The sequence below is a fragment of the Spodoptera frugiperda genome, chromosome 30 (assembly GCF_023101765.2).
Source record: "Spodoptera frugiperda isolate SF20-4 chromosome 30, AGI-APGP_CSIRO_Sfru_2.0, whole genome shotgun sequence".
Taxonomy (NCBI): Eukaryota; Metazoa; Arthropoda; class Insecta; order Lepidoptera; family Noctuidae; genus Spodoptera; species Spodoptera frugiperda.
In genome coordinates this window covers 2,503,827-2,531,225 of record NC_064241.1, presented here as the reverse complement: position 1 = coordinate 2,531,225, position 27,399 = coordinate 2,503,827, and the positions used below count along the sequence as shown (strand labels likewise).

General features: G+C 33.9%; 1 protein-coding gene across 1 annotated transcript in view; it reads left to right on the top strand.

Moving 5' to 3' along the window:
* The window catches only part of LOC118269600 (CCR4-NOT transcription complex subunit 6), a 130,233-nt gene that overhangs the window by 1,459 nt on the left and 101,375 nt on the right, over positions 1-27,399 (top strand). The window contains exons 2-4 of the mRNA XM_035584780.2: positions 918-1,033; positions 2,517-2,710; positions 12,391-12,566. Coding sequence (XP_035440673.2) covers positions 926-1,033; positions 2,517-2,710; positions 12,391-12,566 — 478 coding nt within the window. The 5' untranslated portion in view covers positions 918-925. The remainder of the gene's footprint in view (positions 1-917; positions 1,034-2,516; positions 2,711-12,390; positions 12,567-27,399) is intronic.

The window sequence follows — 27,399 nt, the reverse complement described above, 5'->3', positions numbered from 1 at the left end:
ATGGGCCATAAAAAACTTACCAAACATGTTGAATACAAAAGAAACAAAAAATGTTTGCTATTCAAAACTGCAATTTTAAATCTAACTTTGAATGGATTAGAAATTGACCTAGTTACATTGGAAAATCATTGTTCAAGATTTTGTGCCTTGTTGCTATGTTGACTGACACTAAAATGATTGGTTTGTTGTATATTTTTTCAGGCTAATTACAAGTATCCTGGTTAATGTTTTGAGTGATTTATTCTATGTTAATTATCTTGTTCTAAAAAGTGTGTTTATCCACACGTCACAAATGACTGTCGGTACTTTTTCATTTTAATTTTGGTGTAGTAATCATTAAACAAGGTTATTTTAATTTTCTGTTCTTTGAAAGTAGCATCAAAAGTGAGACAAAATTCTCACAATACAATTTTTATACAAAATGTATACAAACTAATTAAATGTATGTCTTTAAATATTACTTTCATTAATGCATTAATATCATCATACATATGTAATGTTAAATAGACTCAAATGTTGACTAAATTGTACAGTAAATTGCATCATGTCATTTAGTCATCTATTAATTAGTAGAAAATTATTTAAGTAATTTATATTGATGTATGTACATATGAAAAATAAATTATAAACAGATTAACTCTACACAACTAATAACAAACTCATTTACAAATATATTGTTGCATTAGACGGGCAAAGAAGTAATAATTTCAGTCATATAAACTACACCTTCTTCCCAATGGAAGCTATAGTTAAAGAAAAAAACCCATACCGGCCGAATTGAGAACCTCCTCCTTTTTGGGAAGTCAGTTAAAAATTATAAAAGTTCAATAAAAAGTTTGTTGACTGTTCTCTTTTCTTGGCTGTATTGTTTGATTGAGTTCTATAATCATGATGTTAATATACTTGTGGTCTTCCAGGTGACAGAATGTCTCGCAACAAAGACAAGCATGAGGGCGCTAGCGGGCGCACTTACCACATTATGTCGGAGGCGGAGCGGGCGTCCGGCCGTCGAGGGGGCTGGACCACGCTTGAGGTAATTTATATCTCCAACCCTCTTACTATGACTCAGATCTATTTTATCTCCGGTTCTTTGGTATAGTAGTAAAATACGTTATAAGCATGGCCATGTATGTTGGTTTGGCCACCAATTTGCCATATCACAAGTTCTTTTCTCGCAAAATAATAATGCTTTATCTGTTAAATGCAGTCATAAGTTATGAGTCATGACACAGGAGAAAATCCTAAAAAAAATTGTTGTTCATTGCAAAATGTACCTTGTTTAAGAGTAATTTTGTTCCACTGTTACTTGGAATCGATGACATAAACAGAAAATGATTGCTCATAACATATTTTTATCCTCTTCTTAAAATATTTTTATATTATTTCGGCATTTTCCAGTGCATAATATAAGTGTAGAAAAATTGATTCTCTATCCTACTATGAATCACACTATTCTGTATTAATAGTACTTATCACATGACATGACGAAATGAATCACGAAAATGGTAAAGAAATAATAAATATGGCACTCGAAACATTAAAAATATTTTCGATTGAATAGATTTGTTGCCAAATGATATGCTATCTACATAGTATTTTGTTTCATTACAAAGTTCATCCCTAGCTGTAGTCTTGTTTACAACTTGTTCCTTTTCTGTGATAGTTCCCTTAATACCTCTCTGGAGAAAACCTTTTTGCTACCCTGTATTTACCCTCTTTCCTCAAATGACCAATAAGGTTCTACTTTCGAAAACCCTTCAACAAATTCTCAAGACAGAAGAGGTGTTGAACAAGTCACACTATATATAATTTTCTAATCTATTTCCGAATGTTCTAGTTTTTAAACACATTCTTGAATATTAATTTGCATAAAGTAGTCTTGTTTATTTATATTACCTATTTGATACGTTTTTTTTTTGTATGGCATTGAATATTTAAAATAATTGCGTCGTCAGATAAGTTCTGTGTTTATTTACTTTACCATCCTCAATAAAACAGTTTATCCTTTTAAGTTAAATATAAATTAAGGTTAATTTTATTTGTCTTTCCTCTGTTGCATATAAATGTGTTTGCAGAAACCATTATTTTACATTTATATGTATGGAATAGTGTCAAGATGTGGCTTGTGATGGTATTACAAAAGTGGACCAGAATATCTTGATTTAAAATGTCCATTTGTGCCCTTCATCTAGTATGTTTATGGAGCTATCTGATCAAATATGGCCAAATACAGTTTTGTGCTGTCAACTCAGTCTTATCGTGAATTTCTAACGTTGCATATTTGTCCTTCCTAGGAATAAACAAGGATGTTGCAGATAATACCAGTTTTCGCTAGATATAAGCTAAAAGACAATTTTTTTTTTGAGGGAGGAAAATCATCCAATGACTTCTCCCACCTTGGGCGAGGCAAGAGGGAGTGTTAGACTCTTACTGACTAAAAACCACCCCGTTACTTCTCCAGACACATTAGGCTTCATATTTGTTTTAGATTTCAACGGTCTTAATAATGTTTCCAGGTAACAGGAGGTGTGCGCGCCCTAGCGCCTCAACTCTTCCAACTGACGCATCTGACGGCGCTGTATCTGAACGACAACTCGCTGCAGAGGATCCCGCCCGACATCAACCAGTTGGTCAACCTTCATACCCTCGATATATCGAATAACAAGCTAAGATCGCTGCCCGCTGAACTTGGCGACCTCATTCAACTCAGGTGAATATTTGGTTAACGTTTCAAAGTTATCAAGTACTTAGTATAAGACTTTTTTTGTTAAATTTGAATGCTGAGTAAAAATTACGTTATTCTATCAACCTTCTTTTTGAGGTTTTACTAGGTTGTTAGTTGTATGAAAAATAAAACGTTAATTTAGTCAAAATTATGATAGTCAACAATTACGGTGAATAGCCCTATTTACCGTATTTGTGCTATCCAAAGTCAAATCCGACTTAACAGTATTGACATCCCAATCTTATCTTAGTAATGTTAAGAACTTCAACGTTTAACATTATGATACTTCTCATTAGCACCTCAGTAACTTGAGGATCACGTCACCGAATTATGTAATTATTAAATGGACGTAATTTTGTTTATATGCGCCTGCGCAGCTTTTAGTTTTTGCTCGATAAAATTAAAAAATGGACGGTGTCAATTATTGAAATTGTCAGATTCATATTAAAATTCCCTTAATCCGAAATATGAAAGTTCCACAAGTGGTCTTAATCTTATCCTTGAATATTTTATGGAGCTCCATTCTGAGCATTAACATTCATTATTATTCCATTCCGTTTTTATGGGTATCATTATGAAGATAATATTTTTTCGATATTGTGCCGTAAATTGTTCGAATGTTACGTTCGCAGATGATTTGCGTTTCTCTCACCTTTCAAGAAAATTTACTCTGACAGTACATGAAAGTATTGCCATTTTTATTCACTTTCTCTTTCGTTTAAGAAACGATTTCTAAGGAAAAGTTCTTGTAATGAACGTTAGTGGTGTACACGTGATTTGTTTGCCGTTAACGTTTTTTTTTAACCAACGACTTTGCGTCTTTAGATGCGCAGATAGAGCTAGATGTAGCGAGTAGACTGTAAAATAAAATACACTTACTAAACATTGTTTTCAAAATGCCAAATCTGTAATTAATACAACAATACATTGGTACTTTACAGAAGTAGGTACTTGAATTGTTTTATCTCTAAAAACCAACAAACAATCAGATAAACAGTTAATTGTTTACATTTCCAATCAAATACCAAGTTCCCGATTTGGTAGATAGACTACGGTAAATAGATATTTTGTTTGTGTTGCCAGATAAAACCTTTATCTAAGACGGAATACACGACTATTGACGTGTACCGTCTGTATTCCCGAGGGCTTTATAAATAAAGTTTATTGCGGTGCTTTGCAATACAAATACACCGATTTAGTTCTGTTATCTAGTTCAAAGTTCAATACTATATTTGCAGTAATATCGGAAATATATCTGAAGTAACACAGCCTCGTCTGTAATCCTTTATTCTTCAATCTCTTCACTGTTGTTGTTGTTGTGAAATTATATCAACAAAAAGCTATCGTTTACCTCGACCATAAATGAAAAAATTATGAGACTTATGTGTGTCAAGTTCAATTTGAATCAAAACATTCGATGGCTTAAGTAACAATCTTTATTTAAATGTTTAAATTAAGATCAAGGTTCTACAAGCCGTTGGCGAAAATGTTCACAGATAATTAAGTATTGTTCTGAGAGAAAGTTAGTCGAAAAGTTTGCGTAGCGTCGCCTCGGCCTTCGATTTTGTATATTTACGTTATTCGGTTCGTGATGACCATAAATAAAGGAGTTATTACTTTGTTTAAACTTATTTCTTACGCTGAAGAATCACTTTAAGGTGTAATTGCGTTTTGATTATTAATTATTTTGGTAATTGGAGCCTTTTATCATCGTATAGAACTCAATATTTTAATGACATCTAATGGGTAAAATAATAAAGAAAATGTCTAAATGTTTGTCTGTACAAACTTAAAATATTTTAGAAGTGGTGCAAGCTACTCGTATGCTCGCATTCGTAGTTATTTATTGCTTAGTCACATCTAAAGATAGCACGGTATATCCCTTTTCGGTAAACGGCCATTAGCTTTAGAGAATTCCGCACGGATACACTAAATTGTAGATATTTTTGGACAAGCCTTTTAATGCCCGTCTAAATATAAAAGGATTTGATAACATCACAGATACAATGAATGAATGTAGGCACGTATTACAAAGAATGAGGAGTTATTTTTGGTAAAAAGGACGGAATGGAAGTGAAAGCAAATATTATTTGTGGATATTGGATTACGTATCTTAGAATATCGGAATGTCTTATGTAAAAATAGAAGCAAGGACTGAATTTATTAAGTCGCCGGTGTCGACCATTTTGTTAAAAGTAGAGACATCTATGGTCGTATGACACTGGTTCTTAAAGTTCCCCACACTTTTAGAATAAAGTAAGTAACGTACAGTCAGCAAAGTTATTCGGTATGCAGGTCGAGGTTGACTGCACGGTTGGTGCGGTGGCTAGGCAACTGGCTGCCGCGCAACGGGTAGCGGGTTCGATTCCCGCACGGAGCAACTCTTTGTGTGATCCACAAATTACTCTGGGTCTGGGTGTCATGTGTATGTGAACTTGTATGTTTGTAAACGCACCCACGACACAGGAGAAAATCCTAGTGTGGGGCAACATTTAAAAAAAGCGTGCACAAATGACTACATGTTGCATTCAATGATTAGGTACATCGCAGATTATGACACAGTATGTATTGTTGACGTGGTCATGAACTAACTGTTGTATCATGTGGTATAATTGCTTGGTCAGCTGTCATTGCTGATCAGACTTTGGCCTTAGAATATGTTAAGATGTAAATGCTACTAAAATCATGAGTCCTTTTGCTCGAAAAAATATTATAATTACATATAAGATTTTCCATTTAGAAATGTTTGATAAGTTGGTATTGAATTTACTTTTGTATTTGCTTAGTGTATGGGAATAAGCATAGATACGTTAATTGAACAACACTAATTGGTGAAAGTAGTAGGCATGCTTTTGCATTCTCTTTGTATGGAAAAATAGGCACTATTAAAGCTTTTGTTTTGTATGTATGTAAGGTTTTAAATATTTTGTTCTATGTTTATTATGACACATCATGGGAGAGTGTCTATGATTACATAGCGCCATGACATAGTCATCACTTACATCTTACATCATCGTACGTGAGTTTCTAGTACTTTGAATGTAAATATTGCTGTCGTAATATGTATTGATGTATTGGTATACGAATTTACAAGTGATCTTGAGTAATTTTAGAAATTTGGAAGGGCCTGGGGCTGTCCTCGTTTAGTTTGGTCTTAGAAGTGATTTTGTATTGTGGTTTGGACATAGCGCTTACTTGTAAACAACTTCATTAGTATTCAGACCAAAATATTAGAGGAACAGAATTCAATCCTACATAACTAGGTCATAGAATTCAAAATTGGCTAAATTGTACTATCGACGATATGTTATCTGCCCACCCTTTCTGGAAATTCTGTTATGAAATGTAATGTTATAATTATAACAAGATATTTATAAACAGTTATGGTATTCACGGTCGCAGAGAAGAGATTGTATGGTAAGCGAATTAATTCCGATCAGTGAGCAATGCTGACCTCGTTAGATATCTCAAACGCTTGACGTGTGTACTCATTAACTTGCAAACTGTCGACCTTTATGCTAATTCGGTGCAACACTGATGGTATTAATAGCTGGTTAGCAATTATGTACCTTAAAAGTGTTATTTTTGATCGCTTTCTGCCGAATATGGCGTGGTTCACATTCTTGTACGGTTATTTCTCTAATTGGCGGTATTGCCAAAGATGGGTAATCGTTTAGTATTTTTGTATTCTGTTTTTGTTTAATTATTATGTGATGATTCAATCGAACTTTGCTTTCGATTGTGAAACAAAATACTACGTGATATATGCGAAAGTTTGTGAGGATGGATGTTTGTTACTCGTTTAGTTTAAAACTGCTGAACGAATTGATTGCACGGTTGGTGCGGTGGCTGGGCAACTGGCTGCCGCGCAACGGGTAGCGGGTTCGATTCCCGCACGGAGCAACTCTTTGTGTGATCCACAAATTGTTGTTTCGGGTCTGGGTGTCATGTGCATGTGAACTTGTATGTTTGTAAACGCACCCACGACACAGGAGAAAATCCTAATGTGGGGCAACGTTTAAAAAAAAAAAAAAAAAAATATATATTAAATTTGACGTGCAGTCTCTATATTTCTACAGAAATACGCATTCAGAATATACTCACTACGCATTCCACAATGTAAATTTCCTCCATGTCACGGCCATATGTTGTCGCATAAGAAATAAATTCGCATTTGTTACAAGTCTTAAGTCGACTCGACCTGATAATAATTTTACCTATAAACATGTTTTCAACCTAAGGGTACTTTCTATTAGTTTATCAAGTAAGAGTAGCTATCTACTTGAACTTGAGGTGACGTGACTTGATGTAATCACAATACAACGCTTTTTAGATAATAATATTATTTATACATTCAGTTTTATCTAATGATAATAATATTTATGAGTGTAAAAACAAGTGATATTTGCATTTCGCTCTGTTGTGTGTATAATATGGCATGTTTAGTTGAACGCGTATGTACAGATCCAAGGTCTTTGACCTCTCGCGTGTATTTTGCCATCGACGTGTATTTGTAAACACTGCGAAGGCTTGTCTACAGTTTGATTAGTAATTTAAATGCTGAATTAATATTAAATGTTTTAGCTTTAGTTGCGATTCGTCATGTAACGTTTATGGATGAGTATTCATTAGAAGAGATCAGTTTTAAATGGATGAAATCTGTGGTTACATTTTTAGAATGAAGGAAAATATATATACTAGACTATCTAAGAAGGTTTGATAGTTGGATGTGTGTCAGAGTCGACCTGACAATCATTCTCTTCATATTGCTGAAATATGCGCAAGAGCATTAGGTATCTAAACTTGAAAATAAAGTTGTATATCAATTGAATCAACCAAGTTCTTAATACTATGTACTTTTCTTAATTAAAATTTGATTTATTTTACACTTCTTGTACATATACAATGGTGGACTTAATGCCTAGTGGCATTCTCTAACAGTCAGCCTTAGGGTGATGCAGAGAGACACAATAGTTGGTGTAAAAGTATGAAATAATGTTGAGTTCGGCGGCGCTGATCGGTTACCATCAGGTGACTCGTCTGCTCGTTTGCCCCCTATTCCATAAAAACAATATTTTAACATAAATTAGATTGTGACTTTGTATGTAAGTATGGAATACTTTTTCATAAGAATTTCAATTTATTACTTCTGCAGACTTGGAATAACTACATACATAAGTAGGTACAGCTAAACAAATATTAATATTACTTATATCATTTCCTAATAATAGCGGTGTGTGGTCGTTGAACCGAAACGTGAACTTATGACGCTGTACTAGTTATAATATTTGTGGTAATTATTAATATCTTTATCTGCCCGGAAATTGCCACGGTTTAAATTTGTTTATCGTACTCTGTTTAATGTAAAAAAATCACATGTAAATAATAATATAGACCGACATTAAATTAAAAGTATAATCTGAAAAGTATTTTTACTAAAACCATAATGTTAAAAATGTCCTATTTTTGAGATGTATGGAATCTGTCTGTATTCTGTATTTTATTATACACTAGCAAACCCGGCGAACTCCGTTTCGCCACCATGGTTTCCCTGTTTTTCTCTTAATTTTTCTTTGCTATAAACCTCACAGAGCCCGAGACCTTTCCAACGAATGCAAAACCGTGGAAATCGGTTCGTGCGTTCTGGAGTCATAGCGTTAGGAGGAAAACCCCGCTTATTTTTATATTATACATTATCCATCACTTGTAATCGTAAATCCTCCTGATACATTATTATTATACATGTCTAATGATGGATGTATAAAATAAATCAAGGCTACCCAAACTAAAAGTAACAATGTACATTTCAACTTAAAACCATCGCCTTTGTTCTCAATTTTGATTAAATAATCTAGTTCGTAATGCTTTATGATACCAATACTATTAATTGATTGAATTGAAGATATATTAGTAATTGATTGATATTTAATGATTTCAAGAATTAAGGTTACGCATACGTAATATTTCTACCTAAACGACATTTTATATATCCTTGTTCTTAAACTGATTTATTAGAATGCTAAATAAATATGTATGTAAACTCAATATTTGAACAAGAAGTCAACAACCTCTTAATTAAGACGTCAAGAATTTCAACCGTGAAAGTGCTAACCTAATTTTGTAATTAATTCTATTGAAGCCTAATATCATGTGAACTGTACGCAATACTTGAATTGTTTAAATAATAACAACGTTTGCAAATACGTTCTAAATTAGTTGATTAGAGGAGAAAATTTGAGGTCACATTTGTTGGAATCCTACCCAGACGAATGCCTAACGCGTAGTGGGTAGTAAAATGGAATTAGGTACACCGAGCAACAGTAATAAGTATACACCCAACATAACTATAACTATGCAATACCTTTACATGTGTGGGTAATTTTATAGTAATGTGCATAAAAACAAACTAATAGTCAAACGCCTATTACGCACACAGTTTCATCACGCATACACTTATACTAAATATCATTTTCGTGAGGGTATACGCATTAATTCAATAATGAAATATAAATAAAAACAAGGGTAAACATAAAAACAATACGTAACAAACATTGAATAAATCAAATAAGGAACGATCGAGTTACAAAAATTATACCCATATAAATATAATATCTTCTCATCGTTTTTTATGTTATTCAATGAGATACGATATTTGGATTGTCACTTTAATTGCACGTATGGCGCAATGGTTATCACTTGCGGATTAAGTGACGAGACGCCGGTTCGATCCCAGCATCGCGTTCTTTTTGTAACATTTTTTAAACATTATTGAATGCAAATTTTCTAATGTTTCAATATCTAAATAAACATTTACAATGTTTGAGGCAACCACAGAACTCTCAGGTTATTTTATTTGGCCCGTTTATGAAGTAACTACCGACAATCCGCAATATTTTTCTCAAACACCCCACATTATAAAAAGTTTGTATTCTTAGTTGTCAGTCTACGAGTATTTATTAATAATTATCCACAACTCATAGTCGTGTTTAATTTAATTTATATCTATCCATACAAAGTTAAAGTATAAACATATAAACATAACATAGTCGTTGTTTTGCGGAAGAAGAACACATAAATTATTTGATATTGTAAAGCGATTAAGAATATTGGTGAGTAACAGTTAGACATTATTTTGATATTCTTTACCTATACAAATTACTACTTATTTCAATTTTATTCTTTGTTCTTCACTTTTTATGATTATATATTATTTGCCTTTTATGTTTATAAATAAATTAATTTAACTCAAGTTATTTATAAGTCTATATAACAACCTAAGTATCTAAATATATAAGGTTATTTTTATCATATAGACCAAATTATTATTATTATAATTGACTCTTTTATTTTGTATCCACAGAGGAAAAACAAGAAATGCAGTTATGGGTCGGCTGATATGGATATTCTGGAAACATGGGATATAGAATCACGCTAACAACGCGAAATAAGTAAATCCAGAGATGAATTCTTCGTTTAGCCACCACGGCATTGTGCCCGAACGCAAGGTTGATTCGGATTACTTCCAATGCTTTCTTCTCCACACGCGTAACAACGCGCGCCTATGCTGCAATCTGTGATATCACCTTCATTCTGCCGTTTTACGTTGCAGCAAGTCAGCGCTGAACACAACAATTACAAATCTATAATAATAGCTCATCGATAAAACAAAACCAATTACAATCTGCTAGGTTGATCTTAATTTTGAAAATAATGTTGTAATAATTTTACTAAATAAACATTTGATCATTTGGATAAAGGTAAAATATAATGGTGTAAAAATGTGTGCGGCCTAATAGGTGTGATTATAGTGAACAAATTACTTTAACTAGTGGAATCATAAGTGTATTGCAGTTGAATTTATTATACTTAGTAATTGTAAACCTTATTTATACAGACATAACATTCATAATTGTTTAGCAATGTGAACAAAAACAAATTTTAATAATAACTGAATACACACGTTATCGCAATTTGATTTTTTGTCCATTACTAGGAATATCGAAAGTCTAAAGGAGACGGTGAAGTGATGTTATTGTTAAGATGTTGGAAATTGTCATAATTTCTTTCAATTTAACATGTTGATTCATTTCACCACTCGTATTAGCCTAATTAAATTTAAATAGCTATAGATTGTGAATGTTAAACGTGTCTGTATTAAATAATTGCACCACGATATTTTTTCATCCAATTTTTTCATGTTTTTTTACTTATTGGACATAATAACACATAAATAATAAATTATTTACAATAAAAAATAATGTTGTTTTATTCAGAATCTGTTTCATTGATACCTTGATTTTATTATACAGAAAACAAAAACAAAGCATAACAAAACAAAGAAAAACAACATAGTAAATAAATAAAATAAATACTTTTAGTTAGATTCGAACCCACATTGTCGTATACGATGTTTGAAACCGGTTCATTAACCGCTCGTCCACGAGCACTACGTTTAATCAATTGAAAATGTTGATTGATATCATCGATTGTCAATATTATTAACCTTACCCATATATTAAATTATAAAAATACGTATACCGACACAAAAATTATAGTATTTACCAATGTGTGCGTAATAGGCGTTTGGCTATTACGTTTGTTTTTATGCACATTACTATAAAATTACCCACACATGTAAAGGTATTGCATAGTTATAGTTATGTTGGGTGTATACTTATTACTGTGGCTTTGTGTACGAGAGTAATGGGAACAAGCACCTCTTCTAAGGTCATGTAGTTTAATTTTGAACCTTATGTTGTGATTAATTAGTTTGATTTTTAACTTGCAACAATTTAACTCATATTGTCACCTTTATTGTGTTTGCATATGTAGGTGTATCACATTAAGTTATTGCATATTGATAGGCAGAGGTTTTTACTGTCATCTTATTTATTCCTTTTTGAAAATGCTTATTGCCATGTACCTGCCTCAATTTTAAACCTTTGCTATCTTAATAAAACTTTGTCTTAAGTTTTCTAGCATTTTCGGCATGATTATAGAAAGTATTCCTCAAGAGTCACGATGACGGTGTATTTGCGAAATTACCTTATACTTTTTTACTCAAAATGATATGCTCATTACTCATGTGTGTCACGGTCTTTCGAAGAAATACTGAATTTGTATCACGCCCTGTATTGCATTATGGAGATAAGGCAGATAAATATCTTTATATTTGTTTTACTTTATCAATTGAATTGTATACCTGAACAGAGTGAAATATTGTTCGGTAGACATATTGGAGTAAGAACTATGCCTGAAATGTAGCAAGACTATTGATGTGAATTGAAGCTTCTTAGGATGCACGATCAATGACAGACTTATTGAATTACTTTTCAACATACTTACACTAGAAGATTGACAGACTGACACTTTAAAATAAAATTTTACTTATTTTTTGTTGACGTCCAGAAGTGCCTTTCTTGTCTAATTGATTGATTATTCTCTCTCAGAACTTGAATTCTAATTTGGGTATGATTTTTGTTTGTTACCAGCCCAAGAAAATTCGACGAGCGTACAGCCGTAACATAAAAAATAGAGGCAATGAGATCGTCTAACTGACGTTCTAGCATTAAGAAATGATTTGAAGATATTTTGTAATGACCAAGGCATTCTCACCTTGGTCAAAATTTGCCTTAACCCTGAATAACAACCGCTCATCTTTCCAGAGAATTACATCTACACAACAACTACCTCCGCGTGCTTCCATACGAGCTTGGGAAACTCTTCCATCTTCAGCTCCTAGGATTAGGGGGAAACCCACTTAGCAAGGAGATGCTCTCGATTTACAACGACAACAACGGAACCGCCAAGCTGTTGACGTATATGCTGGACAATTTACAAGGTATGTGGGATCATGTCGAACAGAAATTAATTATTCAGGCTTTTTTGTTTTTCAAAGGCATTAGAAATTAATTTTGAGACCCTTTTGTTTTTCAGAAGAATCATTTTGTTAATTTGGTAACTGTTATAAACGAGCGTAGTCGTATAGAGAGATAAGTTTTGGTCCAAAAATTCTGTAAAGGACACCAATATTTGTATTTACTCACTTAAGGACCGTATATGCCGCAGATCTCGTTTCCTAGTTTCAAAGCGTGCATAATACGAGTCACCACTTCTAATCCCCTGGGTCGGCCGGGCAGGACACGAACAAATAAGGGTTATGTCCCATGTAAATAGAGCTACTAGATAAAACTAAACAAAAGCTGTTTAAATTAGATAAGGTCTTACGAGGTCACGTAGGGACGACCCGGGTCGCTCCCTTGAGGCACTAATCGTTGCCAGGCCATTATACTCATTATTGTCATTCTACATACTTAGTCCGGAAAACGTTTCCTGTTTGCATTGTACTAACATACTATTAATTAATACATTGTGACCTGTTATCAGTATTTTACACTGTAAATATAAAATGATATAAGCACAAATTTCGAAAAAGTCTCGTATTACCAGAGTTTGTAATTTTGTTACTACCAGCGCCATCTATCCACGTGACTTAACACTGTTTTAGTATCGACAAGGCAGACTAGATGTCGCTACCTGTGTACTTTTTAACTCTAAGCGTGTTTTGCCCGGCGAACTGTGACGATAATTACCTAGTAAATTAAAACTTGATTTCATCCTCGAGACTTGTAGTCGCCATAAATTCTTAGTGGGTTAAGTTAATTTAAGTGGAAAGGTCACCGTGACGCCGCATTTTTGACGCATTTTTTATTTACTTACTCTTTTATTGTTTGGAAATAATGTTTAGAGTCACGCGGAAAAGTTTATGGAGTTTCTATTTTTTCGTGCTCCAGTTTTCAATATTGTATTGTTATTGTGGGTATGCTCATTGTCACAGTGGGATAGGTTAAGACAATCATGACTTTCTTGAAAAGTTTCTCTTCAAAGATTTTGGTAAAGAGAAAGTTGGATTAAATTATCGTTGCGTAATGTTTTCTAATTTAAACATGAAATGTATTCATGGAATTACGTAATAAAGAGAGTTAGTTTGTTGTTAGATTATTATGTTACGTTATTTTAGTTTTTTAAAGTATTGTGAAGTGGGTGCTCTTTTAGATAGCCATGTAGAGAAATTCAACAAAGACAAAACTGTAGAAAAGCAGTTTTAGTCGTTTTGGAATATTTCATCAAGTTAAACATCTTAATTTACGAATATTACTGTCTATAAGTGGTGTGGATTTCAAAACATAATAAAAATTAAAATGCCTGTCTAAAAATACAATGCAACCGTGAATTGCCAAATGCGATGATTTACGATATGTATTAGTTTTTATTATGATTGTTCCAAATAAAATATTTGTGAACTGTCGTTATAATGAGTCACAAATCCATATTTCCCCCTGTTCTATCTCCATGTTAGGTAGGATCACATTATGAAATCAAGTTTTATGAATACCTATACCAATAAAACTTGATATAATTGTTTATCCTTTTCATTTTCTTTTCTAATAAAAGAGACATATATCTGAACTTCTACGAATTTGAGGAGAAAAAACTTGTTCGCTAAGTTTTATAGTTCCAAAATATTTATTACAATTTTTGAAAAGTTTTTGTTTGATATGGTGTTTAATATTAATTCATTCTCAGAGCTATAAATATCGGTTTTGCTTATAACTTCTATTAATATGTTGAATGATCCATCTTTTCTAATTTTATGCAACAAAACCAAAATAAAAATTTTAAAACATTTTTATTGTCGTAATATAGATGTCACTAGTGTGTAAAAGTCGCGACCAATCAAATTATTTTCACGTCTTTTGATAGGAACGTAATAATTATGGTTCATTATATTCTCGATCCTCTACTGCAGACAATAAAGTTTGACAGTGTATTGCTAAAATTCACAAGTCATTCACGGATGTTTCATATCAAAGGCCATTAACCTTTCGTCATATTCGGACGTTTCCTATTTCTTTAATTTTCTAAACGTGGTTTTAAGAAAAGCCTATGCAAGTAAAGCGTAGGCTGAATTCGAATGTGGATGGATTAAAAGGAACAGGACGTCCAAAGAAAATATGTGTGATTGGGTGAAAATATAAAATATTAGAGAGACGGGCGTCTGATAGTGGAAATGGAAAGTAAATTATAACTACACAGAGTCTTATCTATCCCACCCAAAACATAAATGTGAAAGGCTGCCAAGTTCGATAATATTGGAATGCTGCGCCTATAAAAGAAGTGAGATCTAAATAAGTACCAAGTTCCATACACAGACCTCAGTTAAAAATGATATAACAAGTTGGCAAGTTTTCACACACTTTGTTATAAACCTACTAAACGCAATGAGTCAAGTATATAATTTTCTATTAAAACTTGCCAAGTTATATCATTTTTAACTGAGGTCTGTGTATGGAACTTGGTACTTATTTAGATCTCACTTCTTTTATAGGCGCAGCATTCCAATATTATCGAACTTGGCAGCCTTTCACATTTATGTTTTGGGTGGGATTTCATTTATTTTTGTAAGGTTTATTTTCTTTTTTTCTTGTTTTACTTTACTTTGACTAAATACAAACCTTCGTAACGAATTTTAGGTCGGTACGACCATTGGAAGATATAAATAATTTTTTTGTTTTAGTTCCTTAGGGGTATGAATTTACACCTTCATTATTTTTAAAACCGACTCACACTTGGCCATTTTCAGATTTTTTCCTTTACCTTGACCTAAAGACCTACCTCTATGCCAAATTTCAAGTCAATACGACCATTGGAAGTGGTCTAGGTTTTTGATGAGTGAGTCAGTCAGTGAGTGTATAGTAAAAATAGCGATTTTCTGACGTCAATATCTCAAGATCTACAATAAGTACATTAATGAAATTTTGTATTTTAGATAAGTAAGTAGATCTCGACAGATACTAGAAATTTCATATGCGTAGATAAAATAGATTTGGAGTTATAGGTGGGTCGAACTTGGCCCGAAATGGTTCGTGTAATATAACCCACGGCCGGTGTGTCGGTTTTTTTGCTCGAACTTGGCGGACACACTGCCGTGTGTCTAGATCTAATACCTATTGTATTTTTTCTTCATTCTTACTTGTACCCAACAAGGAAGCAAACGAGGAAACGTTACACATTTAATTTTTTATCCGACATTGAACCGTCTGCACTCAAATATTTGCATTGACAGATTAGTCCAGAAGTATGAAAAGAATGTACACATTGTACTTATGTAGATTACGAATAATAAATAATGTTCCTCATTTTTCTTATTAGGAAGTCTGTAAACGTTGTTAATTAAGGCAAATTGTGAGGTGAAATAAACGCAAAACTAAGTGCAATCAACTCTGGTGTTAAACTGGTGATAATTGTGTGAACAAATGTTCGATACCATCGTGCTGATTGGTACGTAGCCTACGATAAGAAATATAATTTGCATGTACAATCAATGCGAACATGATATGCTAGGAAATAATTCTGAAACGTTTCTTCTCGACATTTGTTAAAACATTAACAAATTCTTTTAAAACATCTCGTAGACTACTGATTTCATTATGTTTGATAGCTTTAGTAATTACATATTTCGTGACTAGCATACGAAATCAGGCATCTCGAAGCTGACACTAGTATTTCCAAAGGCAAAACCTGATTGTCTCGTTGCCTAAACTTTTGTAGCTAATAACAGGCTATTAGATTTCATAATGTCTATAAATTAACCTATTTTTGTTGGCCACAACATGTCCAATTAAGTTTTGAGAATAGATAATTATGTTTTATCATCATCGTTCTTCGCTTATCCTAACCGATCTTGAGTTAGTTTCTTATCTTGCCCGCGATCTACAATTTACATAGTTATTTTTAAACATAATCCAAACTATGTACTCGATATTTTTATTATATTAAGTTGTAAAATACTATACACAATTACACACCCACACATGTCGAAATACATCGCTTTCCTTTAAGTATTGACGCATCCGAAATAAAATAAAACTGGTACCTTACTGATAACTGCGACATACTTTAAAACCTGATGCCTGTACCAGTCAGAAAGTTGTTTGTTCGTAGCTGCATCTTTTCTTTTCTTGCATTTATTTAAAATAGTTTTTTGAAACAGCCTTGTCACTGAAAAAAGACGACAGAACGAGAGTATTTTATGCTTTGAAACAACCAAGTTGCTTTATTTCCTAACTATTGTACGAATTATCAGGGCTTCGAGGTCGCAATATCTTCAGTCTGATGAGTCAGCATGCTCTATACAAATCGTACCTTTTAACCTTTATAACACGTCGAACACTGATGGATGCTTCCAAACCAGACAGGGAAAGTATATCTTTTGGTCAGGGAGAAATCAAATACTCGACCAAAATGGTTGAAATTGGTAGTTTCAACATCGCAAACTGCACAAAATATAACTTTACTCTCTGAAATTGACTTAAACGTATAAAACGGTAGGCGGTGATCATGTCTTGTTTGTTTCTGGCATACAAAAAGAAAGTGCAACATCTAGATTACACATTTCTATAAGAAATAATACAGTCGCGATTTCATCACTGCACGACAGTTAATAAAGGAGATGTTGCGATTGTTTCAATGCGCTACAATGGAGCTAGAAAGTGTGAGAAGAATGTGATAATATTAATTATTGTTGTACTGGTCTTAGAACTATCGGGGTGAGCCGGTCGCATTATGTCCGTGTACTAGAAAGATGTGCTCAAAAGATGGGTGCGTTTGCATTGTATATGAGGCTTCATTTGCTTTATGTGCCAAGCATTATATGGACCATTATTGCAGTTGTAAGGCTGTAACTGCCATGTCATGTGTACAGACATTGTACTGATGCGTGGGTTCTAATTCTAGCTTTGTGTTTCGCTGTCCCAATAAAGATTAGTAATGGGTGTTGCTTATTGTTTCTGATTTGATTCATTCAATTCGTTACTAATCCCCATTTAAATAAATTATTTGTCGTCCGAATTTTCTTGTTTTGTTAATCTTTCAAAGGATAATCGTCATTTTCTACGAAATTGGACTTTGAATTTGTCTTTATTGCCATGTTTATTTGATAACTTGGGACTCTCTAGAGTGAATATTTTTGTCATCTCTACTTTTGATTATTTTATTCTTGTAACAACGCTAAAATATCACTCAAAATGTCTTCTCATAAGTCAATAACTACGTTTCTAAGTTAAGACTCTTGTCAAAGTATAAAAATATTTATGAAAGTGGACATCTATCGAACAAATCGTTTAAAATACTGATTGCTTTGTCACGATTTTATATCGTCTGTTCGGGTCATATTGAAACGACATTGAAAGTGGCGATTTTTGTTAAAGAGAAAATGCCTCATTTGTGGCATCTCGCCTTGTTAACTTTTTATCGCTTAGCGTTAAACGTTTCTCTCAATTTTGTCGTAAATAGTTTTTGTGTTCACGTAATAAACATCGACAAGTCATAATAGTCTTTATATTAATTTTCCGTAATAACTCCAATTTGTTAACATGTACTGCAATATTATTCTACAACATTGAACGATAAAGGAATAACTCTTTATTTATTGTTTACCAGGCGTAGTAATAAATGTGAAACAAAATTATTGTAACGAATGCTACGTGATCGAGATAGTCAAACATACGACTTATTACGTAATGATTTCTTATACATAGTATATTACTCACGCGCGCGGATAAAGTGAAATTCGCCTTTCGCGAGCTTCTAATTAGAGAGCTTCACCGTGTCTCTTGTGGTCACCATTTCCCACGTAGGATTTAAAATAAAGACAAAAGCTACGTCGCCACGGGAACTTTTTTTAAGTCTTTGTAGTGTACCTTTTAGTGTCTTCTCAAGAATAATTATTAATACTAGTGGTCGCCTAGTGGTCGAAATTCGACCATATACGATTTAATTTACAATACCACTTAACATACGTTCAAGGATAATTTTTATTTAACTCAAACTTAAACAAACTCTTTTATAAAACTCTATTCATATGAGACGTGAAAATATCATCGCAATGTCTATCGATTTTGACGTTTTGTCAAATACTTGTGTGTAATGTTTTATTTATTGATTTAATGCACTTTAAAAGCATTATTTTTGAAAAATATTAGCGTTCTTCACTTCTCCTACACATAAACTATAAGTGTACCAAATTTTATGCTCCTACGTCCGCGCAATTTTCGTAAAAAGCGGTCCAAAGTTTTTGCATCACGTATTAATATATAGATTCAATTATATTTAAGTACCTCCATCTTATTTGTATAAGTATCTATTTACATCAATTATTTTTTACTAAGGTCAAAAAAATATCAAGTCGTTTAAATGACAAAAAGAAAATGTATTCAAAATCGGTAATTACTTTTATTCTGTACAAAATGTCACGAAATACGATTTTCGAGTAAACACTCGAAATGGTGTTTATTTTTAACTGGTCATCGATCGTCACGAGCAGAATGACAATGGGCCGGTTACCGGCGCTGCCACACGTCGCGTCGGCCGGCGCCATGCCTCGTCCGACCGGTGAAAGTGTTTCGCGAAAGTGAAGCCGGAACCAAACGCGCTGACGTCACAGCGATTTGCGCAAGAGCACCCGGCTATGGTGAGACGTTGCGAAATGTTACCTCCTCTGTATTGTTGAGGATACGTTCAGTGATGCTGTTTTTGTATAGCGCACCGATGTTACTTTGTTAAGTAAATTACATTGCTTGTGTAATAGTATTCTGGCTTTTCAAGCTCTAGTAATGAGTCTTGAATAATGTTTATAATCATTTGTTAGACTATACACGACTGCCTTTTGTTAGGACTTCGGAGTTCCATTCAATGTACCGCCTTTATGTAAAGACTACACGTCACGTTTCGAGAGCATCTATTGAAAACTCTTATTTAACTTCTAGCTAATAACTTGAGCGGTATTTTTTTGCGTTCACAGACTGTTTTGATTCTCATTCGTAGCTAAACAATAAGATATAATGCGAATATAAAACTGAAAAGAAAAGCGTGTAAAGATATAGTCCCATGGTTTAATTTTATTTTCGAATACCAGTAGTGTCGAGTAGTGATTATGATCTTATTGTATCGCAGTGTCGTGGGAGCAGCTCTGTATGACAATAAAACATTAGATGTAAAATAATTTTCATGACATTTACAGTTGGCTTTTGTAGGTTTAAGCGCGATTTGAATGGGGTCGCAGTGTCGCAGTCGCATTAAATACGCTGTGTGACGGCGGCGGCTCACACAAGTGAGGGAATCCGCTAGGGATTATCCTTTTTGTTTGAAAAGTCCAAAATACACATACAGTGAAATGTTGCTCCACTTACATATTTGCACTAGTGTAACTAATTAGTATACGAACTGAAGTCTGTTATTTTTCGTGCATTATCATTTCTTGTCTTTTAATTTTCAACTTAACTAAAAGGTGAAGAAAACTAAATTTCTTTGTTCGTGCTTGCACTAACCAATAACGCTATATTTTTTATTTATAACAATACGTATGTAAAACCACGAACACATAGATAAACCTGATTCGCTCACAAAATAATCTGTTATGAATTTCAATACATCAATTAGACATTTAGTCTAACTTCCCAAAGCCATGTTGTTTTGTTATTTGTTACAAAGGAAGTAATTTTAACACTCAAATTAATAATATCCTCTTTTCATACAATATCCTCATCCTTAATTTATCAAATCTATATGTTCATCACGATTCACGACCATGGCTCGTTAGTCTCACACTTATGGACGTTCAACTTCGCCGTAACGATTTTTGCCCAAACTTTATTGCTTTTTGACGATCGGGTGTAATCAGTAGTAGACATTAGTATAATACTCACGTACTTACGGAGACCAGGCAGAAATATAAATTCGTTTTAATTAAAACTTTAGGAAACTTGTATCATCTCGAGATTAATACAGCCACATGTCGGCTTTATTTGTACCAGACGGAATGAAGTTTTAGGCGATTCTCTTCGTCCTGGGTGCCCTTCAGAACAAATAACATCGGACGAACTTGTAACTGTGTTTCTGAACATGTTAGTGAATTGTTTTTGTTGTTGGCTACAGCTCTTTGCTTTTTTTGGATCTATTAAGAAACACATTTACAAACTCTTAGATCACGCTGGATCGTTGTTAGTTCGAGAAAAGTCTACTCATTTTCTCTTCACGCATGTTGCCTCGCTGCTATTATTGATTTTTGTACTCACGTATTTTGTTCTATTATTCTACATTATAATAATTCTTTTAGTCATACAACCGTGCAGTAACGTAACCTTTTCCAGTTGAATTTGATGACTGATAACAAATACGTACGCTGTTAGCTAGGGTTCGGTTACACAGTTACTGATAACGTCGGTTACAATACAAACCAAGATTAAAGTGCGTTGTTTACGAGCTGATGCGGTTGCCACCCCAACCAGGTCAAACCGGCGATTGAATATTAATGACGTCAGGTGTTCAATTGAAGCCGGGATTAAAATGGATAATACGCAACCTTATAACTTTCCCTTGACAAAATAAATTAACGAGAAAAACGGGTAACTTTCTGAATGAAAATGAGAGTTTGAATTTAAATGCGTCTGGTTTTTAACTTTAACAAAAAGCCTGCGAAATTACCTATTAGAGATAATAAATTTTGATATTAGGTTGGATAAGGGGCGAGCGCTTGAAGACAAATTGTAAATTTAATACAGTCTACACGAAGGGGATTGTTAAGGCTCCGGACTTGGGGCACGATTGTAGGGATTACATGCAAGTTGAGTAAGAAAATGTATGTTTCAAGCATTTCTGCTCATTAAAATAACCACATAAAGTTCCAATTATCTTGAAACAATTATTTTCAAAATATTTATGTTGAAGTCTAAATGAAAAACTGTATTATGGTGTTTCATTTATTTTTTATACAAACCTTTACAGAGGAAAAGTGACATTAGAATATTACTAAACCTGGATTATTTATTTGCCCTAAACGTGTTCAAAACTAAGAAAAATATACATACACCTATGGTTTCAATACATGTCTATCAGAATGGGTAGTGTACTAGGAAAAAACAGAGTTTTAATGTAGCAACAGAGTTTTAACCTTGCCAATTTTAATAATTCAAGTCACTTTCCAATTAATTTCTCTTTCTAGTTAATTAATCGACTAAATTATTGTGTACGCTCGGATTAGATTGATTTGGTTCCGTCGAACCAAACAACTTATTATTTAATGACGCGTTAAATAGCTGTTGAGTTCTAAACGTAACTCTACGGCTAAGGGCGGACATTGGGCGCAATGCAAGGGCACGGTGGCGCCCTTGTCGGGGACTCAGGACTCAGTCTGGAGGTCGCGGATGTACCCTTACTTCGTCCCTAAACATCAACTTTCCTACCACAAACTCGGACTATGATAACTTCGTTATTACCACAAACCTATAAAGATCGAACTGATCAAACCTCCCATTGAGGGGCGCGCAACTTTTCAGAGGGCGGACGTCGGGCGAAGTGCAAGGGCGAAACGCCCTTGTCCTCGTGAAGTCTGAAGGTCAACATGTAGGTACTGTGTCGTCCCTTCCATTCGTTCCCCTACCACTTTTTCAATACTAACTTAATGCTATCTTTGAGAACGGCAGAATTTTAAAAAACGTTCTTAATGCTCCTCGACTGCCATGTATTCTTGGTACGTTGCCAAATGAAACATAAAATGGTCAATATAATATGTAAAGTGCAGCGAGGCTTGGCGGAAGTTAGAAACCGTTGCCATTACGTGTCTAAGTAAATGGAAATTGTTTTATGACGTCATGATCCTCGCTCATTTGCCTATAGCAACATTTTCCGAAGAAGGCAAAACGCCAAGTTTGAAAGCGTCTTTAATCGCAGTGGACACTGCATTGAAGTTCCTTTTGTAATCGATTAAACTATTGTTTTGTTTTTCCTTTGATTGAATTGATTATTCACGAGGCCAAGAAGGTTAAGAGTTGTTACTTTAAACAGACTACAAATAACCAATGACAAAAGACATCTACTTATGGTGACAGTTTACTGAAGTCCATTAACTTGTCCCGTTAACCTTAAAAACTTGAAGTAACTTTTAAGAGAACAATTTCTATTAGAAATCATGTTTGCATATAATTATACAGTGGTAAGTGGTAATATTGTCCATTCAAGTATTTATCATGTCACGAGTAAATTTATTTTGTAGAAACGGCTTGTGTACAGGGTTTTATAACTCTCAAAAAGGTATTTGTTTTATTGAATTTGTTTGTAAAAGTCGAAAAGTATTAGACGACACAATTTGTTTATTGTCCCAATAAATCCATTTATTTAGAAGGGTATTCGGTATAACATGATTTATTTACTATATTTTAAAAGTAAACAATCTCGCTTTACTACGAGGCTCGCATATCAACCGATTTGCTTTGCAAAGCCCATACATTATTGTACATAAGAAGTGATGACTTGAATTTAGTATTGAAATTCAACGATCTTAATACTTAATAGTCAAACCCCGAGTTAGTGCCATAGATCTGTTCGTAATGACATCTGTACAGATACTTGCATACAACAATCTTCCAATTTATGGTTAAGTGGAATACAAATGAGGTTGGGCATAGTTCTTAATATTGCTCAGTGGTAGAGGCTCGACACGTCATGGTTTATTGCCTCGTAAAGTGAGCTCGTGCCGCGAAAACGCATAACTTTGTATTAAGTTACAATTTCTTTGGCGAGATCATCCATTATACGCTGTGCGCCTAGACACTACTCCCGCAATAAACCCTAAAACTGGTATTTAACAGTTATGAACTTTTAATGCGCTTTTTTACCGCACTGTCTAAACTGAAATGATTAATTTACTTTTAACTACAAAGTGATGAATGATTGGCAGAATTAAAAAATGTAAAAGGACATTTTAGCTTTGGACATTACTCGAGTAGTTATAAAAAGTGGAGAAAGTGCATAATCGATTCTATGTGCGCTAGTTCCAGATATACGCTTATGCATAGAATATGCGATTCGCGTCGTGATTTTCAATCGAGAACTCGTATTACAGACTAATGGCAGTAAACGCAAAGCACGAAGTTTAGTGAATGTAACAGATACAGACTATAAAGAAACCATAACGTAAACGCTTCACGCGTTAGTGAAAGTGCAGGCTTTGAGCGGCGCCAATCAAAATCGCATTAGGCCTCGATACAACGCAGGCACATCTAAACATTGTTTTGTTTTCGCTGCACGAACAGATTATACTTTTTATAAGAATTTTAAACTAGTTCACATTTACTGCAGCAATGCATTGGTATCAAACATGCAAATTCGTTCGTTAAATTCCTCATTATCATGTGTCTGAGTCTGAAATAAAATTGTTTTCAGTGATAATGTTGTTAATGGTTCCGTTGCACTTTGTGAACCAGTTACACTGAGTGTCGACTGGTGCACTCTAATAAATAACACATAATGTGGAGTAGCCATTTAAAATAGCTATTAACACGTCGGTGATTAGCGCAAACAATAGGCTGTTTATCCAATAAACGGGCCGATCACTTGCGCCGGCGGCGGCGCTTGGTGCAACTGACGGAAACGCAATTACGTGAACATTCACCGGAAGACATTGCACTCGCACAAATGACTGGTAAAAACGTTAAATGCAAATGACAATGTAAATTATTTTTTTAATACGAAGTGAAACAAGTCATACGTTATGTAGTTTCGTTGACAGTGACAAAGTTCCTTCGCAGTCAAAAAGGTTCGCTAAGTGGTACGATTGTTTTGCTTCACTGCGCAGTTTTCTTTGTAAAGATAGTAAAAATAATGTCCTCATTTGCTATGTGATCGATGAACTTTGGTCTGTTTGTCTAGCTAGACACGTCAGCGCGATAAAATAATCCATCCATCAGTTTATTTACTGACCTTGAATTAGCGTTAATACTGCGTGGACGCGATTACAAATTTCTGTTGTTTATAGACAACAGTTTTATGTTTCTAGCTTAGCGTTGTACCTATTGAACACACGAGTTATTTTTTTGTAGATAGTAAATTATTTTCCATAGGTATAGTAGATAATCATATATTATATTTATGTGAAGTAAACGAGTACTTCTTGGATAAAATTATCTAACCTTCACCTAGACATTGTAGTTGTGACCATTAGAAGCTTAAGTTGAAGGATGTATTGATAAAGCACTTACAAGACTCCATACATAACTCCTGTTGATAAAAGGAGTGGAAATGGAAAGTGTATCCGGTAACGATGATAATTAATCTGCAAATAAAACATTTGGGGACTTTCGAATGTAATGCTTGGTAATACTTTTTTCGAGTATGCTAAGTGGCGTGTGTGAGAGGTGTTAAATAAACACCTTAAAGTAATCGATCTGTACTATGTTATTTATCGACCGAGAAATAGTAAATAAAACACCTTTTTGTAACGAATCTACACAGCCTCTTTATTAACAACTAGCACCAATTGTTTTCACGCTGAAAAATAGTTTCGATTGAGCGATTTCTCTTTGCGCAAAAAGAACCTAATTACCAGTGAAGAAAGTCCCTGCGGTTACAAATTGCAACATGGATAGAATAAACCATTCTACCATTAAACAGTTAGTGAAGGGTAAACCAATATTATTATAGATTACCAACAGATAAACATAGCAATTAAAGTAAATTGACCGGGAAAATGGTAGGATGAAGAAACGCTACTAAGCTGTACCTACGTGTTATTAGTGCAGCACATTATACGCAACAGCATTTCTAATTGCTGTACTGCAACTTGATACTCTGTTCGTCCGGCAGAAGAGAAAGCTCGTAGACTGCAGACGGTCAAAATTGTGATGACGCCTTCGGGGTAGCGCACAGACCAGTTTGGTATACACACCTAATAACTTTCCCTTAGAGATATAATCAACGATGCTCTCGTAACAAGCGTAACACGTAATAACCGCAGTGTTGTCGGTTAACGCATCTATTCGAGAGCGAGAGTGGATGGTAAATTGATTTTGTCTAAGCACGCGACGGCAAGGGTCAATGAATCTGAACACTTTCTCTGATCCGCCGTGAACGATCTGAATGATGCACTGCGATGTTACGTGACACTAACTGCACGCTATTATTGTCTCTCTCCACATGTAATATGAGCTAAAGTTGTTTAGCCAATGCAGATTGGCAAGGAGGTAAACTTATTTATGGAAAGCGAGTTCCAAGCACAGCAATCATGGCTTGAATGTACTTTAACAGTTACACAATAATATCAAATTTTCCTAACGATGTCGTTAACTTCTTTATTCTGTAATTAAACAAAAAATTAGGGAAAGCGATGCAGTTATGTGACTATCGTAGAGGCTTATCTTTAACTTTAATGTGGTTTCATGTTCCAAATCATTTATGTTAAACATAAAGATAGTCTCCACCCTTTTAGAACGAAAAAAAAACATACTCTACAATCAAATGTTTTTTGTTGTTGGTTTTATTTCAACCCTCCAAAGGTGGGGTCGACACATTGCGTGATATCACACTTTTTACGAGTCACAGTTCCTGTGGCAATGACAAACACGTTTAATGATATAATATTATCTATGCTACTTTTACAACCAACATTTGGACTCTTTGTCCGGCTTACTGGGCCCTAATAAATGTGCCTATTCAGCTATTGTGCGTGCTCAGAAAAAAAGAAATAAAAATGTGCGTTCTTTTTGGTTTCTATTCAGAGATACATAAAGCGTACACAGAAGAATTGTTAGTGTCTTATTTGAAAAGAATTTATGAGTAAATACTCTTATTTTACAAAGTGGTTACAGAAAAAATCTTCTTTGTTAGCTAGTCACGTCATTAATAAATATCTTAATCGAACCAATAGCGAGGCGTTATAAAATTGAATCTATTTCGTTATTGCAAATGCTTACAATGAAATAAAAGAAATGTTTAGTTATTAATGGGCTGAAGCTCCAAGGCTTTACTGTAAGACATGTATACTGTATCAACAATGTTGCCCGAAGCTCTTTATCCACGGAACATTAACAAATCAATTCCTATTGTATACGCTTTTACTAACACCACGACGCTATCGTAGGCATATAAACGTATAAAAAAATAAATATTAAAGAATTGTTTACGATAATTAGTCAACGTATCGTGAACGCATCGGACTCGCCTAACTTTCATTATTCGCGCCGATGAAAGTTCCTATTATGAATATGCTAAATGAACTTACACACGTTTCTGCATATCGAAGTATGGTACTATCGCGTGCTAACTATGAATATAAAGTTTTTAATGACTTCTATTCTAATCGACTTTGACGATTTCAATTTCAACTTTATACATTCATTTTAAATATAAGATACTTGTACGTATTAATTTAAATCTAAAACGTTTCTATTTTAGACAATAAATCATATACTTTCATGCTGTCAGAATTTGGCTTGTAGTGAGAAAATATAAATCAAAACTGATATCTAACACATGTTTTATAACTGAATTATATTAAAAAACTTTTCTTTTATTATACAGCTGCGCGGTTTGATAGTAAGACGAATGCATGTAATATTTACTGAGCTGACGTTTATCGAGAAAGAGTTGTGACTTGTGAGTCATGAAGTTCACTTTCACCGTCCCTCCGGTACAAACGGTGAGAGGTCGACGGACACGTCACGGGATCCGACGAATAATAACAACAAAGAAAATACACTTTCAAATTACTTTTCGTCGATGCTTGCTTGCTACGGAATCAATTTAAATTATCTAGGGGTCTACGTTTCTTAGAAAATATTTTC